The sequence below is a fragment of the Uloborus diversus genome, chromosome 2 (assembly GCF_026930045.1).
Source record: "Uloborus diversus isolate 005 chromosome 2, Udiv.v.3.1, whole genome shotgun sequence".
Lineage (NCBI taxonomy): Eukaryota > Metazoa > Arthropoda > Arachnida > Araneae > Uloboridae > Uloborus > Uloborus diversus.
In genome coordinates, this window is record NC_072732.1 from 46,301,745 (window position 1) to 46,318,841 (window position 17,097).

The 17,097-nt window shown below is 32.8% G+C and overlaps 1 protein-coding gene across 1 annotated transcript; it reads left to right on the top strand.

The window, feature by feature from the left end:
• The first annotated feature begins 1,196 nt into the window (after nt 1-1,196).
• Nucleotides 1,197-12,130, top strand: LOC129216296 (uncharacterized). Its single transcript, XM_054850506.1, has 5 exons — nt 1,197-1,305; nt 2,413-2,593; nt 5,474-5,688; nt 10,615-10,725; nt 11,976-12,130. Exons 1-5 carry the CDS (start codon nt 1,197-1,199, stop codon nt 12,128-12,130), a joined length of 771 nt encoding a protein of 256 aa, XP_054706481.1.
• The last annotated feature ends 4,967 nt before the right edge of the window (nt 12,131-17,097 follow it).

Sequence of the window (17,097 nt, forward strand, 5' to 3'; positions counted from 1 at the left end):
AAAAAAACCGCCAAAAAATTTATCAAACTAAACAAAATTGATTTTCTTTTTACTGTCAATGCAGAAACATATTGAATCATACTTGAAAAACTTAAGAACATTATTAAAAAAAAAAAAAAAAAACTTTTATGGAAAGAAAAAAAAATCAATAATTGTCTCATTTGAGGCACTGATAACTCGTTATTTTCTGATTTTTGGTTACTCGTACTCGCTCATTGTGCACTGTTCGTGCACATATCGTCACCTCAGAGCAACATTTAAGTAGGAGAGACCGGGGCTAGTTGGCACAGTTTTCACTTTTTGATTTTTCTATTTCTTTTCTGTAGTATTTACGATAAAAGTAATTTATGCCTCTGATAGAGTAACATCTTGGCTACAAAAAAAAAAAAAAAAAAAAAAAAAAAAAAAAAAAAAACGTTGGAAGCATCATCTAAAATTCACTGGGAAACTGGGAAAAAATATTTTCTGAAGACGCCTGAACAGTGCCAACTAACCCTGAGTCGGGGCTTGTTGGCATAGGTAGTGGGGTAAGTTGGCAAATGATGTGAGGCAAGCGTTTCTGCTCTTCTTTATGTAAGGTGCAGTTAGAAATAATGCTAATGTGCCTGAAATTAAACACTATATATGCAAAAAAAAAGAAAAAAAAACACACACACATTTTTAAGTACACAAAAAGTATATTCACAAAAATGTACAAATCATAAGAAGTCAAAATAAAATCATCCAGTTAATTCACATGTCAACTGAATAAAGTGCGGCGCCACTGCTTATTATAATGGATGGTTCAATTTTTTTGATGATTTTATCAGATTTGTACCAGGTTATGGCCATGCAATCAGGCCAACACAAGTTTCCCTCATATTTCTTCATGGTAGATACTTTAAATTCGCCATTCCCAATTTCCGTATTTTTTCCAGGGTGTACACTGTAAAAGTATTTCACAGCTACATAGTCCCCACAACGAAACCCCTATAACATTAATCTCGTGACTCTGAGTCGCTACGACCTTTTTCTGGTTTGAGTGTTTCACACCAAACTCACTTTTCAAAGGCAAAATTCCATCTTCTTCATCACTATCGCTACCCGAACTCAATCCAAGCCCACCTAAACTATTCTTACTCTCTACACATTTAATCACTAAATCCTCCTCTTCATCAGTGGAGCTAAATACACATTTCATTTTTTTTTGCCTTAAAATGTTGGCATACCTTAACTTATCCGTTGCTGTGGAGTTAGTTAGCATACCCAGTCGGCTTATGTCAACTAGCCCCCGAATACGTATGCCAACTAACCCCAACACGGCAAGTAAAATAAACATAGCGACTAAAACAAATGTTTATCAATTACAGCAGAAATGGACTTATAACCACTTAGCTAAATGCCCAACAATACTAAAAACTTGTGAATGTTACCTCTGTGTGAATACGCTACTATACAAAACGACAAATACTGAATGATCAAAATTTTACTTACGGAAACGGAAATCACGTTTTCAATCTTTCCACTCAAAGCAGTGGCTGGATCCAGCTGGTGTTCTCATGCAAGATAGACGTATCCAAGATGATCACGCGATAGGCTTAGTGACGCTCTGAATCAAGCGTGGAGTTTTTTAAACTCATGCCAAACTAACCCCTTATGCGAGGAACCCAGATCTCCCCTATCGAATCCGATAAAACAGTAAGATATTCCTACTGTTTCTTTGCGGGGATGATATATGCAGCACAGTATCATGTCCTCCACCCCATCCCTCGGGGTCTTAATAAGGGACGGAAGTTCCAATAAAGACAATCATGGCCTTATTAGGTTACAATCTACTTTTATAGGGTTACCAAATCACAGGAAAAAATGACTTTACACAACGGCATTTTCTTTTCCAATTCGTACTACTCCTTCGTAAATAAAGCTTTCTAGTTTTAGTTAAATTCGGAGTGTAGCTCCAGAGTCAAAATACTCACAATACGTAATTATTTGTGTTGTTATTTTGCGAGGAGGGCAAAAAGGGGTATCAATGATTATTATTACTGGAAACTGGGCCACGAGCCCTAAAAGATTGAGAACCGGTATGCTAAGGCAGATTTTTTCAGTGTATTTAAAGGGATCATAATACTTCACACCAACATCCAGTTTTGGTAATCGTTCTCCTTAAATTTTTGTTGAAGATAGATCTTTTCCTTTTTTGCAGAAGTTCACACTTACTTAGGAAAACTTCTAACGACCCATAATTCTATTGCTGCTTTGTCACAAGTACTAAAAGATTGAAAGCCGCAGAGTTAAGGCAAATTTTATCAATGTATTTAATAGAATTATAATGTTTCATGGCAACATTTAGTTTTTGCAATCAACGTCTTCAATTATTATATTTGATAAATCCCTTCTTATTATTGTTATTATTATTATTTCTTTTTTTTACAGAAGTTCACACTTACGTTGGAAAACTTCTAGCGACCCATGATTCTATTGCTGCTGATGAGGTTCTGAGCGTGTACGGTGAAATTTTTCGAAAGAAAAAAACCCTCGAAAAAGAAATGACAGAAAAGTTGTTCAGCTTTTTGCCCGAACCAAACACATATGTGACACAACTTCAAGATACTTCGTAAGATTAGTTTCACGTTCATAAAACAAATAAACCAATAAAAGTTGAAGTAATAATTATAGAAAAACAATGTTACAATAATAAGAATAGGACAAAGAAGAAAAAAATGAAAAGAAGTCTTCGTTTCTTACCAATGAAAACATACGTTAACTATGTGTTCTCCTACTTTTTTGCTTGATTTAAATACATCTTTCAAATGGTTCGCACTAAATATGTGTCTTCTTAAATTTTTCAAAATGGTTTTAGTTGTTCTGTTTTCTGACAAATAAATCCCATGCTTCTTTCCCTTTATGACCACTTCAGTTCGATTTCATTGATTTCGGTGATATTTCTCGCTCTGAAAAAGGAGACAACTTTGAAATGTTAAATCGCAATTGATCCATAGGCTTGTAGACAGTATTTTCCATTTAAGCGTTGCAAGTCCATGGTGTTAAACGTATTTAATCTGCAATGAAATAGGAAAATAGTCAATGTATGGAATATAAGAAAGCATAGACAGGGGTGCCCATCCCCCCTTAGGGCAAGGATGTACAGCCTTAAATATCACGATGACCCCCCTCCAAAAGCAAGAGCCCCCCTCAAAAAATAGAAATAACACTGAGAACACCCCCACCCCCGTAAAAATTTCAATGGCGCAGTCTGTGCCATGACCAGTCCAGGTGTGCACCCCCGGCATAGATGTAAGTAATTGGTATGATGACCCAGTTTAAAATTGTATTCGAATGAAAGCTATCTTCAAAACATTTTTCAGTTTAAATAAAGTCCATCAAAATAAAATACCACTCGATTTAATTATTTTAATTATTCTTAACAAGTGTACATTAATAATTCTTGCTCTTTACTAATTCTTTTCTATGAATATCAGTAACCCCCAGAAAAATACGATGTACTTCCTATTAGCACATTGGTTTAATCTGTATGATTTATGACCTACCCCAAAGAATCAGGCGAGTTTGTTTAAGCCGAATTTAATGATGATAATTAAAGGGTGTCTTGGAAAAATTTCTACTGCGCCTCTTTAATTATAGGTTATACTACAATAATTATTCTCATTCTAACAGTTTAAATTTTAAAAGTTTTGTATTTTTCAGTAACTCATATAAATTGAACGAGTTTTTTTCAGGACCGTAATAATTAACAAATGAAATATTCGGAAGCATAATAATTGCTATGTTAAATCAATACGATAGCGTGTCCCAATAATAATTACATTCAAAATATTTTGTGAGTAAAATAAAGTCTATCAAATTGTTTTGAACTTCATTTTAATTAATAAATAGCTATAATAAATAGTAAATTTAATAATGAGTGAAAACATATGTAAGAGACTTCCATTTATAGAACTTTTCCTGTCGCACATTTTACAGCAGCCGAGGTATCAATTTTTGCATATATAGGGTGAATATTTCTTATAATTTTAAAAGAACTAGAGTAGCTCTTGCATTTTACTGATTTTCAATTTTTTTTCAAACAAAAAGTCCGGTGAAGCAATGATTAAATACATAATTAGAGGGTAAAATTGTTGGAATTCTTCGTCAACCGTCAACCACTTTGTTCAACCGTTTTGGAAATCACGGTTCCATAAAAAAAGAAATACGAAGAATTTCTTTTTTTAAGCTCAAAACGAACTTCATGATGAGTGATAAAAAGACTTATGTGAAATGTCTCTCTAAGAGCAATGCTGGGAGAGTAGGGTATGGGACATCCGGAAGCCATCAATCCGAGCCTGTCAGTAAACTCTGTTTACATTGAACAAAAAGTTGACTCTTTGCAAACTTTTAAAATCAGTCAGGAAATTCCCCATGTCGAGGAAAAAGATGCGGGTAAAATTTTCAACCTACTCCTTATCATGTGGAAAGCGAGTTAGTTCAATAATATCTAGAGTTGCATTGCTCAACTTTGTCTGGTATTGTAAAAAGGTTCTTATCTGAGTTTTTTACCCGCTAATTTAAGCCACCTCATGGCATTTCCTTAGTAAAAGTGCTCATAGTTTTACATTTGTGCTATTTGTTTTGAAATACTCTGTCCAAAATGCTGCAAAAAGAAGTGTATATTTTTATTTAACAGGGTTTCAACTGGTCCCTTTTCTCCCTACGAGTTCCTTTTTTAGTTTCAAGAGCCTTAAAAGCCATCTTCTAAAAAACTGGTCCTATTTTTTTCCCTTTTTCGTTTAAAATTTCTGTTTTATTTTAAATGTACCCGATAATCTCTCTTAATTTTATTCCTTTAGTCATTTAACTCCCCCCGGGTTATCGGTTTGTATTTTTTTTTTTCAAAAAAAAAAAAAAAAAAAAAAAAGAATGAATTATTCACACCTATCACAATCAAGATCAATAGAAATTTTTGAATCGAATGGTCGCACGATAGCTAGAGCTCAAAACTATTGGTGGGCGCAAAAAGATATTTCAGCTTATTTTATTGTCCAACACAAAAATAATTTTTATTATCGAGACATTTTTCAGCTTATTATTTGGTCAAAACAGGCTGATCATAAATAATCGTTAAATTGGCCGATAACCATTTACAGCCGATCTATCCGTGCGTCTCTAATTCTATCCTTTAAAAGTTAAGATTAATGTCGCTTTAAGGTTCCTTTTTTAGAATTTAGGTCCCTTTTCTTCCTAGGGGCACTCAGAATATTTGTCGCGAGCCCCGAAATTCATAAGGTTTCTAACCAGAACAAATACGCAGCTACTCTAATCTGTTTGATAAAAAAACAATTCTTAAAGGTCAATTAATAAAAAATAGGAGAAGAATGAAGATTGAAAATTTTGGAAAAGGGTGCTATATTTTAAAAATTCATTCGTTTACATATTTTAAACTTTGCATTTAGTTTTTGTATGATTTCCTTTCTACAGTTTAATATTTGTTTCTTTCCAGGCATGGATTAAGCGTCCAGTTTTATTTGTATACCAGGCCAACGTACATACGTGCTCAACCATTGGAAAGCGAGATTGAAGATCATCATGAGTTGGAATATATTGCTCTTTGTCTGCTCAACGGATCCTTTGTGGACAACAATTCCTTTAATATTATGCTTAATTGGGTTGAATTGAAAGGCATCCGGATGAACGACCTTCAAATAAGAAGCACATGTGAGATGTTGTATTTCATTTATCTTTTAACTAAGTCAGCTTATCGTATTTATTGATCCAAACGAAGGGAAGAGCATTAATAAAATTAATCCATACTGAACAGGGGTAAAAAAAGTGTATAAAGACGTACTGAATAATTGAAGTTTTGACATCTTGAATTCAAACAATGTTTTTCACAATCACGAGTCTGTACTGACGTGTGTGTGGGTGTGCGCAGGCCCGACGAGAGGCCATGTCATCCTAGTCGGAAACTAGGGGCCCAAGCCTTAGACGGGGGAGGAATCAAAAAATAAATAAATAAATAAATAAATAAATAAATAAAAAAATAAATAAAATACAATAAAATAAAAATAAAAATTAATTTGAATTTTGACATCTGTAATTTAAATTACGTTTTTCGCAATCACGAGTGTGCGTATATGTAAGCGTTTGTGTTTGTGTCTGTGTGTGCAGGCATGAGTGTGTGGTTATGTGTGTATATGTGTGTGTATGTGTGGGTGTGTGTGTTATGCGTGTGTGTGTGTGTATGCGTGTGTGTGTGTGTATGCGTGTGTGTGTATGCGTGTGTGTGTATGCATGTGTGTGTGTATGCGTGCGTGTGTGTAGGATATGAACGCAACCTGGAGACGCTTTTCGCTAAAGAAGCAGCATCGGGAGGGGCCGGTCGACGGTGGTGCAGCAGAGGGAGGCGTTGGACTGAAAAAGGAACTGGAATTCAAGGACGGTCAAAAAAAAAACAATTAGCAATCGTAATTGCTCAAAAAAAAAAAAAAAAAAAAATGGAAGAAGAGGGGGGAAAAGGGGGGGGGACTCCGAACAAGAAAAAACATAAAGATTAAGAAAAATTTACTCTATGGCACTTAAAATAGAGTTAATTGTTTTCTAGGAAGCAGTTTTGATTTTTTTCCCTTCTTTTCATCTTTTTTTTCTTTCCCCATTTTTTTCTTCTTTTCCCCCTTTTCTTTTCTTATTTTGTTTGTGTTTTTGGGAGGGGGGAAGGACCGGCGACATAACTGACAAAGGGCTCGCCTTGGCTCTCTGCGGCCCTGGGTGTGCAAGTGTGTGTGTGTATGTATGTGTGTAGGCTTGTGAGTGTGTAGACGTGTGTGTATGTGTAGGCATGTACAAAAGTGAAAAAGGATGAAGAGAAAAAAATCTTTTAGAAAACCTTTCTCAAGTCCAAGTTCCAAGATTTTAAAGACATACAAATTACACTCCATTTTTACATGAAAATTATGGCTACTTCTTTTCAAAAGTAAAGCAACTGCATACAATGGCAGTCGATCGAGCTAATCTCTTTAATATCAGCCATTTGCAGTGGGAGATACACATTTCACAATGCAGTACCGCCGCTTTGAGATAGAAAAGGAAGTTAATTCTTATTTTGCGGATGATCTATCTTAGGGACTATTTCAGGAACTCTAACCAGATTTAAATCAACTCTTATTGATTATAAATGATGTGGTATAACTTACCTTATTGATAAAAAATAATACTTATAGATTTACTTATAGATTTACAGACGATGTAACTAGGGATTGCAATACCGGATCAAACATGCAATACCGGTATTCGGTATTTTTAAAGCGTCATATCGGAGTACCGGTATTAATACCGGTATTTGAAATTTCTCAATAAATCATCAAAGAATATTGTTTCTTTGCCGTGTTTCATACTTTTGTGCAAAAAGTGCATAATTTAAGAAAATTTATTACAGACAAATATAAAATGAAGGAACAAACGCTATCAGAAACATTTTTCATATATTGAATTGTAACTAAACCTGGAACTCGTTTTGGTGTACCGATTTTCTACAGTTGAAAATGCTCTTTCTGAATTCATGCTGGTCGGTGGTACGGTTAATAATGCGCGTGTTCCTTTTCTAGTGTGTGCAGTTTTTTTTAATTACTATTAATGCACCCAGCTGTAATTTCTCTTCAAGAGACAGTTCTTTTCAAATATTAACCTCATCTTCATCAATTTTCTCTTGATCAGGATAGGCTTGTGTTTGTGTTTTATTAACCTTTTGTTTTAAAATTTGTGATGAACTTAACTAAACTTGATATTTTTTTATTAGTTTCTCTTTTTTGCTTTCTTTTTCTTTTCAAAATTTTTTGCAGTTATGTAAATATCTGAAAATATGTTCCAGTTGATTATGCCTTTTCTCTATGTAAATTTTTAAGGTACTATATACAGGGTGTCCTGGAAAAGACTGACTGTTTTCAAAAATTTATAACCGGTGATCGGTTAATGATAAAAAACAAATTCTTGCGGAAAATTCTTGTGCTAACATCTGTGCGCATCAATTCTGTGCGAAAATTCATGTGGGCGTTAAATTTTTTCTCTCAGAGTTCCAAATTTTAGTTCAAAAATATTTCAATAGATGGCGCTGCACATAGTAAGCCGATAAGTCAAAAACGAAGAATTGAAATTCACCGATTTTTCTTCTGATTGCGACATAGGATTACAGCCGACGATTGTTTGAAAATATTGTTTTGTTCTTTTGTTCTTTATTTTCGAAAAACTATAATGTAATTTTCAATTTTTTTTAATTTTATTTACGGACTTACTATTTGCTGCTATTGGAAAAATTCTAAAATTTGGAACTCAGAGGGGGGGGGGGATTTACGGCCCACCACATGAGTTTTCTGCAAAAAAAAATTTTTTTTTCATTTACCGTTCACCAATTATAAATTTAAAAACAGTCAATCTGTTTCAGGACCCCCTGTAATTGCTAAGTGTTTTTTCGTTAAGTAGCGAGACAGGAGAGCTCACTAATCCCGGTGACAGCAAATTTCCCTTTGTTATGCTGCCAAGAAAAGGTTTTCTCAAAATTCTGTTCAGTTGAGTCAAATATTAAAAGAAAATATGTCAAAAAATATTATTGCAACTGATGGTTGTAATATATTATTCGGAGCACAAATACATTCGTACTTGAAATTAACTTTAACAAAAGGGCAAATGAGCAATCAAGGATATTTAAAATATAAACACATGGCGCCCATAAATGTACGAAAAACTTTCATCAGTTGATTTTCTTTTAATTCTTGCTTTTCAGGCCGTAATTTTACTAATAGATTTATTTTGACACTGTCTCATGGGAAAAAGTACGTACCTTTAAAATAACAATATGTATCTAATAAGTTAAATTGAAAACTCTTTAATTGAACGATATTTTTTCAGCTAATACCGAAAATACCGGTATTTTACCGTAGCAAATACCTGTACTACGAAATTGAAAAATAGCTCCAAATTGCTGTACCGGTATTGCAATCAATAGATGTAACCAATAGTGGCACATCATTAAAATTCCCCAATTTAGAAGAAAAATGAAGAAAAATGTTCAACTTGTGTACAATGCACGAAAAATATGGGGTACCAAATGCAACCAGCAAACACAGTATCATAATTTTTAAAATTTATTTTAAATATTTTTAAAGTGTAAATTGCATATCGTTTGAAATATTCATACTTAGTTTAAATAAGTGGAATTTAGAAACAATGTTTCATCGTGAGATCTTGCAAATTGTGTGACCTTGAATGGTTGACTAGAAGTGTCAGAGGTCAACTGGATTCGTTAGAACAAGAGAGAAGGAGAAAGTGTGAGAATGCGATAGCCGGGTCTAAGGCAGAAGGTCTTCGAGATAGTAAACATCGCTACGTGCTCCTGCATTGGAAGTTAAAGATATGAGCGAGATATGTCCAAGTTAGGTCAATTGGAGGCTCAGGCAGTGCAAAACTTGATTTTCCTCTCATGTAGTACTTTTGTTGTGTATCAGAAAATTTATTTCGTTTCAAACCATCTTCGCTTTTACTTCTCTATTCTATTTTTTTCCGTAGAAAAAAGGAATTTGCTCCCCCCCATTTTGCGTATTTTGCTCGATACCTACTCCACCCTGATTTTCATTCTTAAAAACATGCAGAAGTAATATTTGAAATTGAATAAATACTGAAGAAACACGTATTTGACGGTAATACATAAGAAATTATAGCTTATGAAGTATAGCTTATTCATTTCCTATGAATGAGGGAAAAATTACCATTCATTAATTTTGAATTTCACTATGAAAAAAAATTAAAATTGAAAAAACAGGTTTTTTTTTGAGAAACTCGAAGGTTGATTGAGATAAAGAGCTAAAAATTTGGCTGAATTATTTTTATTTGACACCGAAATGATTCCCCAAGTGCGAGCCGAAAATGCTGCAAGGGCACATTTAACATAGAAACCCGGCTACGGCATTTACTAAAGTATGAAATCTTCGCAAAGGCGGAAAACGTTCTCACAAATGAATTCTTTGTTGCTTAAAATTTTGCAATGGTGCACACAAATTTCCATATCTAATGTGGAAATTTGTGTACACTATTGCAATTAAAAATATTTAACTCCTAATTCAATATTACTCCTAATTGATTATTTTATTGAATATTTGATCATGAGGTTTAAAAAAAGTAAGTTAGATGATTTAAAATATAAAAAATACTCATTATTTTCGATGTTTTTATAATGAATTGACAACTTAAGATAGTATTTATTTACATAGTCGGAGTACAAAACTGCACCGCTTCTAACTTACATGAAAACTCCACCTTAATGTTAAGCACCACACTACAAATACGAGTTGGCGAGTTAGGGTTATGCTTTGCCTTAACGTTATTTGGAAATTGCAATTACTGAGAAAATTAATAAAGAGAGTAAGTAAAATGAAGCTACTTTGTAACATTCATTAGCGCTTTTGATTAACTTAGCGTACTTCTTTTGTTTAATTTCTTATAATTGAAACTAATTAGCAATGTTTACTTTCTTCCGTTATCGAATTTTTAACGGAACATTTATGATAACACATGACAAAATGTTTTGAACAGAAAAGAAAAATATTATGTGGGCTTAACCATTTATTCATAGCTTACACGTTTTTTTGTTTACAGTTGCTTGCTACGAAGAAAATGTAGTTACGGAAAAATCAACTGTTATTCTCAAATGGCCTTACGCAAAAATTGGAGAGATTGCTCTTCCAGAGTCCATTGATTCCTCTAAAAGTGAGTTTATTTCAATATTTTTCAGAGAATCACTACAATGACAGTCAATTTAATTTTAATCCTATTGCATGTAATAAAAATGAAGTTCCAGCAAATGAACAACAAGATACAGAAATGCTGCAATTATACTAGTATGCATTTAAAAACTTTTGTCACACGATTTTTTAAAAAAAGTTTTCGGATCATTACGTTAATTTCTGGAATGGCTTCCATTTGATTTCTTTCACTTCAGATTTTTACAAAAGTAAGCACTTATGTTTTAAACATTTATTTAATAATGCTCAGTCGCCGCGTTTAGACGAGAGTAGAATAGTCTTAAATTAGCTCATGCGTGTCGAAAAGGGCGACTAAAACAGCTACTCAGTGCATGGACGTATGACCCGATTCGTACTATAAACGACTACCAGTCGTTTATAGTACGACCAGCCCCTTGGTTTTATACCAGAGGACTTGTTCTCCAAGTTGGGGGTTGGCGCATGACCGTAAAGCCAAAAGCACTCCTACTTTGTCAAGGAAAAGCTGGACTTCAACTCCTATGGTTCTTCATCTAATTGAAGTTCCTTTTTACCTGTTGCCAAGGATCAGTTTGCAACATGATCTGTTGGACTTGATCTAGGTTCTTAAATCAAGGGAATTAATTAACAACAACATAAATCTCAGTATTTAAATTGACATTCAATCACTGTTTCATACAAACTATTGATTTCCGCCCGTCATAAATGCTGCACAGAGCATTCCAAATACACTCATGAAAATTATTCAGTGAAACGAAAAGGAAGCAATGGGCTATTAAGTAAACATTCCATCTCTTCTTGTCCCTTATTTAATATTCTGGTGAATCTGCTTTCAATTTGGGCGTCTATTTAATTCATACAAAATCTGTATGGTATTCAGCTTGTTGATTCAATATTTTCGAATAACTTTGAAATCACCTCGGGTTTTTCCATTTTCGTTCCTCATACTTAGCGAATATTATCGGTTTCTGATTGCTCAAAAGTACACTGATATTACACTTAACAAATCGTTTAGATTTGAAGAAAACACTGCATTTGGTCTTAATAACATAGGTTGATCTGTCGTCAAACGGAAGTGCTACAAGCGTCCTCACGTTCTCAGAATGTCGACCATAGCGTTACAGCAACAACATGTAATTCACGAAGTATTAAAAATTATTCATCGAATGCTCATTTCTGAAGAATATGTTTTCGAAAAGAGGCAAATTAACTGTTTTTATTTTCTGTGTGTTTCAGAAGGTTTGTCCATGATTAGGACTTGCACGGGAGACTTCAGGAGTGGTGCAGAGTGGGGAACCCCTTACGGTGAATATGATAAGCGAGATAACAGCTTGACATCACGTCTTAAAAGCTTATTAAATGTAAGAAAGTTTTTTTACACCTCTGAGTAAGAGCACGGGTGATTTCAAAATGGTTAAAGTGAATATGAAATGGTTACACGGATATTTTTTAACATTTAAATTTTTTTTTCGAAAATTCAACTGTTAGTGTAAATTTATTCCAATAATGTACTTTACTTTATGAACTCTAAGGTGCTGCAAATGTACTCTGTCTCAATCCAAGCTATTGACGAAAAGAAAATTTTTCAGAAGAAATTTTTAGACGGCAAAACTTTGGGGGAAATCTTAAAATTTCATCCATCTTTAAAAATAATATCTCTTCAAGCATCTCTTAAAGTTCTAAGTATCTTCATATGTATATATATATATATATATATATATTTATACACACATATACATATATAATAGCCGATGATCGAATAACGCGCGTGTTTCAACAATGAACCTCGCGCCACGGCTATGGTAATGTGCTTTGGTAATGTTTAACATGAAGGGAAATGCTTTATTGTGACAAGGCTGAATTCTATCCGGCAACTTAACTGTTTTACTGGTAAATCTGTGTCATTTCAGGGAAATGAAAAAAACAAGAAAGCGGTCAGCTATGAACTCTATCTACTGGAGTTTAGGGTTAATGCACCGGAGTTAGGTTTAAAATTTCAACTATAAAATATCACCATACAGGCAATTGTTTCGTTAAAATGTAGAAGAAGAGAAGCAATTTTCACTCGTCATACCTTGACGGGAGACTTTCTAGTTAAGAATACTTTCATACCAAGTATTTTACATCACATTTTGAGAAATTCGTTTGCTTATTAAATCTTAAGTAGCGTAGTTTTAGTTAGATTGTAATTTTTTTCACACGGAATTGGTTTTAAGCGTACTTTACAACCGTAACCATTTGTAAGAAAAAACAAGTTTTTGAAGTGAAAAAAGGAAAAAAAGGAAGAACAAATTTGTACATACCACCTTAATTAAGATTTGAAAGTCTCTCGTACAAATGCAACGTTTGGTAAAAGAGAAATATGACGAGATAATACTAATGTAAAGCGAAATAATGATTTGGAGATATCTCGGATGATCAGCGTATCCAAAAAGTCTTTGACACATTTTCAAAATTCATAAAATAGCAACAAATTGTCGGATGAATATGCGGTTTGCGCTATATTACTTCATAGGTTCAAGAATTTTGTACAACAGCGTAAAAAAGGGGGAAAAAGAAAAAACTATAGCTATAAGAAATCTTTGTATCTTTTTAACAAGAATTAGTTTTTCTTACAGTGATGATAGTCTTCAATATAAATTATCTATAATTATATATATATTTTTTATTTTTCTTTTTTCATTTTTTAGCCTACTTTCTTAGTAAAAGTCAGACAAAGAAGAAAAAAGCATGAAATAAGGCTTAATGTATCTTAAAAGTATTGTGAAAAAAAAGTCAAAAACGAATAAAATGATTATATAAATATCGAAAAATTAAAAATTGGAAAGTAGGGTATTGAGATGAGAGGAAATGTCTGTCGGTATGTCTGTCTGTCTGGCCCTCTCCTTAACAACGTTTGAGTGAATGGTCTAGTTCGAAACATTTTTTTTTTTTTTGATAAATTAAGTACCTTTGTGCTGAAACGCAGTGTAAGAAACAACAACGTCAAAAAGCACATATTGCAGATCACTGCAGACATGTGTTTCGGCGTTACAAGGAACGCCTTTTTGAATGCAAAATAAATGAGCTTATGGATGAATTTGTCGGATGACTTTTCATCTATAAGCTCATTTATTTTGCATTGAAAAAGACGTTCCTTGTAACGCCGAAACACGTGTCTGCAGTAATCTGCAATTTGTGCTTTTTGACATTGTTATTTTTTTCCTTTTTTTATGTTCGAAAGTTCGCCAGAAATTCCCATATTTCATTTTTTGATTTGAAAAATTTTTCGTTCAATTTTGAACAGTTTAAAAAAAACTTAACATTAACGCAAGTCAAACCCCCGGGTGTCTAGATGTCATTGTAAGTGTACCATCCTAAACACCATTAAAAACTTGCGTAACAGCTATAATTTATAACCGAATATTTTATGGGATGCTAAAAATTAGTTCTAGCGGTCAGACAAAAAAAAATCTACTTATTTATTCTTATTTTGTTCATTTTAATGTTTGAGAGGTCAACTACTGGCTGGTAGTCAACCACTGCCGAATTATCCTATATATAACGTATAAATTATTTGTGTTCGGTAATTTTTGAAATAAATGTTTTATTTTTCAAAATATATATATCTCCATAGTCAGTACATGGTTAAAAGATTTTTAATAGTTTTGCATTTATTCTAGTTAAGAATTTATTTCACGTCTATAAATCAAAGTTTTCATTTCAAACTACGATTCGATTCCGGAAACGGTGTTGATAAAACTGATTTTATTCAAAGAGAAAATTTTTATATTGAACCATTTTGAGGGTTATTTCTGTAACTCAGAGCATGAGGAACGTAAGTCACATTATAACGATGCATTATAATGTGATTTACGTCACATTATAATGCATCATTTTAATGTGACGTAATGTGCTAACATTTTACAGCAGAGAAGAAAAACGTATTTTCTTGAGCAGCGGTTCCCAGCCTTTTCCCCCTTGTGAACCCCTTCCAAATCCGAAAGAAGTTGGTGAACCCACTAAGCACTAAGTAATAAATTACAAGCAAAAAAAAAAAAAAAAAAAAAGAAAAAAAGCCGCACACATACACACACACAAAAACAATAAGGTTTGGGAGATTTTTTTTCTTTTGATGATGTTGAATAGTTTATTACAAGAACGAAAACATAATTGCAAAATATAGAATTAAAAATATTGCGACGAACTAAAATGATAGCAAAAAATATTATACGCAAAACAAATTCACTAATAAATATACCCAGTGATTATTATTATTATTTATTTTTTTTTTTGCGCTTCAGTCAACTTTGAAAAAGTTTTTAAAACGGGATATTTGTGGAACAAAGAAGTTCAAAGTTTGGCTCAAATACCTGACAGTTTCAATCTTACCTTAGGTTCAACATTCAATTTGTTTCGGTATTTATCTCAGTACGTTTATGATGAAAATCCTTCGTCACATAGACACCCCCAGGAGTTCGCGAACCATCGGTTGGGAAACGCTGTATCTGGGTCAATCCACGAAAATGTCAACCTGCACAGGTCAAAATTTCAAACTCAATCATTATTAATGTGTTATACATAATTTTAGAGATAACATTCTTAATTTTCGAATCTCGTAAAAGGTTTTTCAAGATGGATGCCGTGCGTAGAATAAATACTGCTTGAAGATCTTCAACAACATGTAAATTTCAACTATGAAGCATTCAAGAAACGCGACCTGTAATTTTTTAAGTATCTATTCGATGTAAAAATTTCTTTTTTCAGTTATTGCTTACATTTTGAGATTTCATTTTCTTTGATTTCTTTCATTGAGATTTAATTCTCGTTGAGCCTAATTTAAATTCTGTGTTGAACGGCCTGTTACGTTCCTCACGAAACGTAGTACTTTCCCTCTCAAACTTTTTATAGGACTATAAAAAGAAAATGTTTATTTATTCTCTTCCTAAGAACTTCTTAGAATGCATTTAAAGTGTTAAATTTTTATTAAATAATTTACACAATTAGCTATCAGCGTGACAAACGTAACATATTGATTGTGACGGACGTAATCGCTTGAAACAAACACTGTTTAGTTCAATAAAAAAATGTATGAAATGTATATTTTGAAATAGTTATTTTTCAATGTTACTGTATAATATTCTGTAATTTTTGCAACAATTAACTCGATTTTGAACACATATTTGTGGAATTTTCTTAGGTTGCATTTTAGGGAAAAATCGGCAGCTCAAAAAAAAAAAAAAAAAAAAAAAAAAAAAAAAGAGAGAGAGAGAGAGAGAGTTAAAGTGGAGCAAGAATGGCAGATAAACAAAAAGAAAATGACAAGAAAAAAGCAGCAGAGCGTACGCGAATATTACAGAAAAAAATAAATAAGTAAATAAAATAAAACAAACACATAAACACACACAACGATTAAAAAAAAAAATAAACAATCAAGAAGACTGAGGAATCAAAAATGAGAAGTCAGGAGATGAGAATCAAGAGAAGCTAGTAAGCTAGCTTTGTATACAGTTGTAAACCAATGCAACTACGCTTTTCTCAACATGCAGAAAGATTTGAAAAAAAAAAAAAAAAAAAACACTTATCCATGTAGTCCCAGGAAAAAATAGACTTTTATATGTTATCTTGCTAAATAATAATAATAATATTGAAATCAGTGTGGCAGAAATGGAAGTCAAAAGGTTCCCGGAAGAAGCCTTCTTGAAAAACAATCCTTACAATGGTAAAGAAGATTACATTTCTTAAGGGCTTTCTGAAAAAAAAAAAGTTCTGCTTGTGTGTGATTAAAAAAAAAGTGTGTTGTAAAGACCCAAGACAGAAGAAAAACTTTTATCTTTTCTTCTTTATTACATTCTAAACTGCCATTTCACCCTTACGTTTTCTCTCACGCCAAACTCTTGTTCTTTCTGCGTCTGACTTAGGCATATTCACAACATGATTGTATATTTTAATGCAGAAAATAGATTGTAAACACTGAGAAACCTAAAAATTACTCGAAATCCGCCTTTTAGCTGTTGCCAAAAACAATAAAAAATAATAGTAATAATAAAGTTAATTTTGATAATAAAAGTTAACAAACTAAATTCAAGGCTAAACTTTTTACGCTTTTGAACTTGAATCAAGGAAATCCTAGAAAACCTGCATTATTTGAAACGTTAAAAGTTACTAAAATCCACAAATATATGCTTACTTAAGCCATGAAATTAAATTGTTAATTTTATTAACAAAATTAAATTAGACGCTATCATTCTTCATTTTTCTGGAAACAGTTAAAAAACAACTACGTCACTTCCGTCACACAAAAATGTTGGGGATCAGAAAGTCAAAATTCTCGCATAAAAAGTTTCAATTCAAAACAGAGGAGAAAAAAATAAATTTT

What these genes read in the sequence shown, in the direction of transcription:
- LOC129216296 (XM_054850506.1), top strand. Translation starts at nt 1,197, where the DNA reads ATGTTGGCATACCTTAACTTATCCGTTGCTGTGGAGTTAGTTAGCATA. An exon ending in ACACAACTTCAAGATACTTC is followed by an intron (nt 2,594 to 5,473) that starts GTAAGATTAGTT and finishes GTTTCTTTCCAG; the next exon opens with GCATGGATTAAGCGTCCAGT. An exon ending in GTCCATTGATTCCTCTAAAA is followed by an intron (nt 10,726 to 11,975) that starts GTGAGTTTATTT and finishes TGTGTGTTTCAG; the next exon opens with AAGGTTTGTCCATGATTAGG.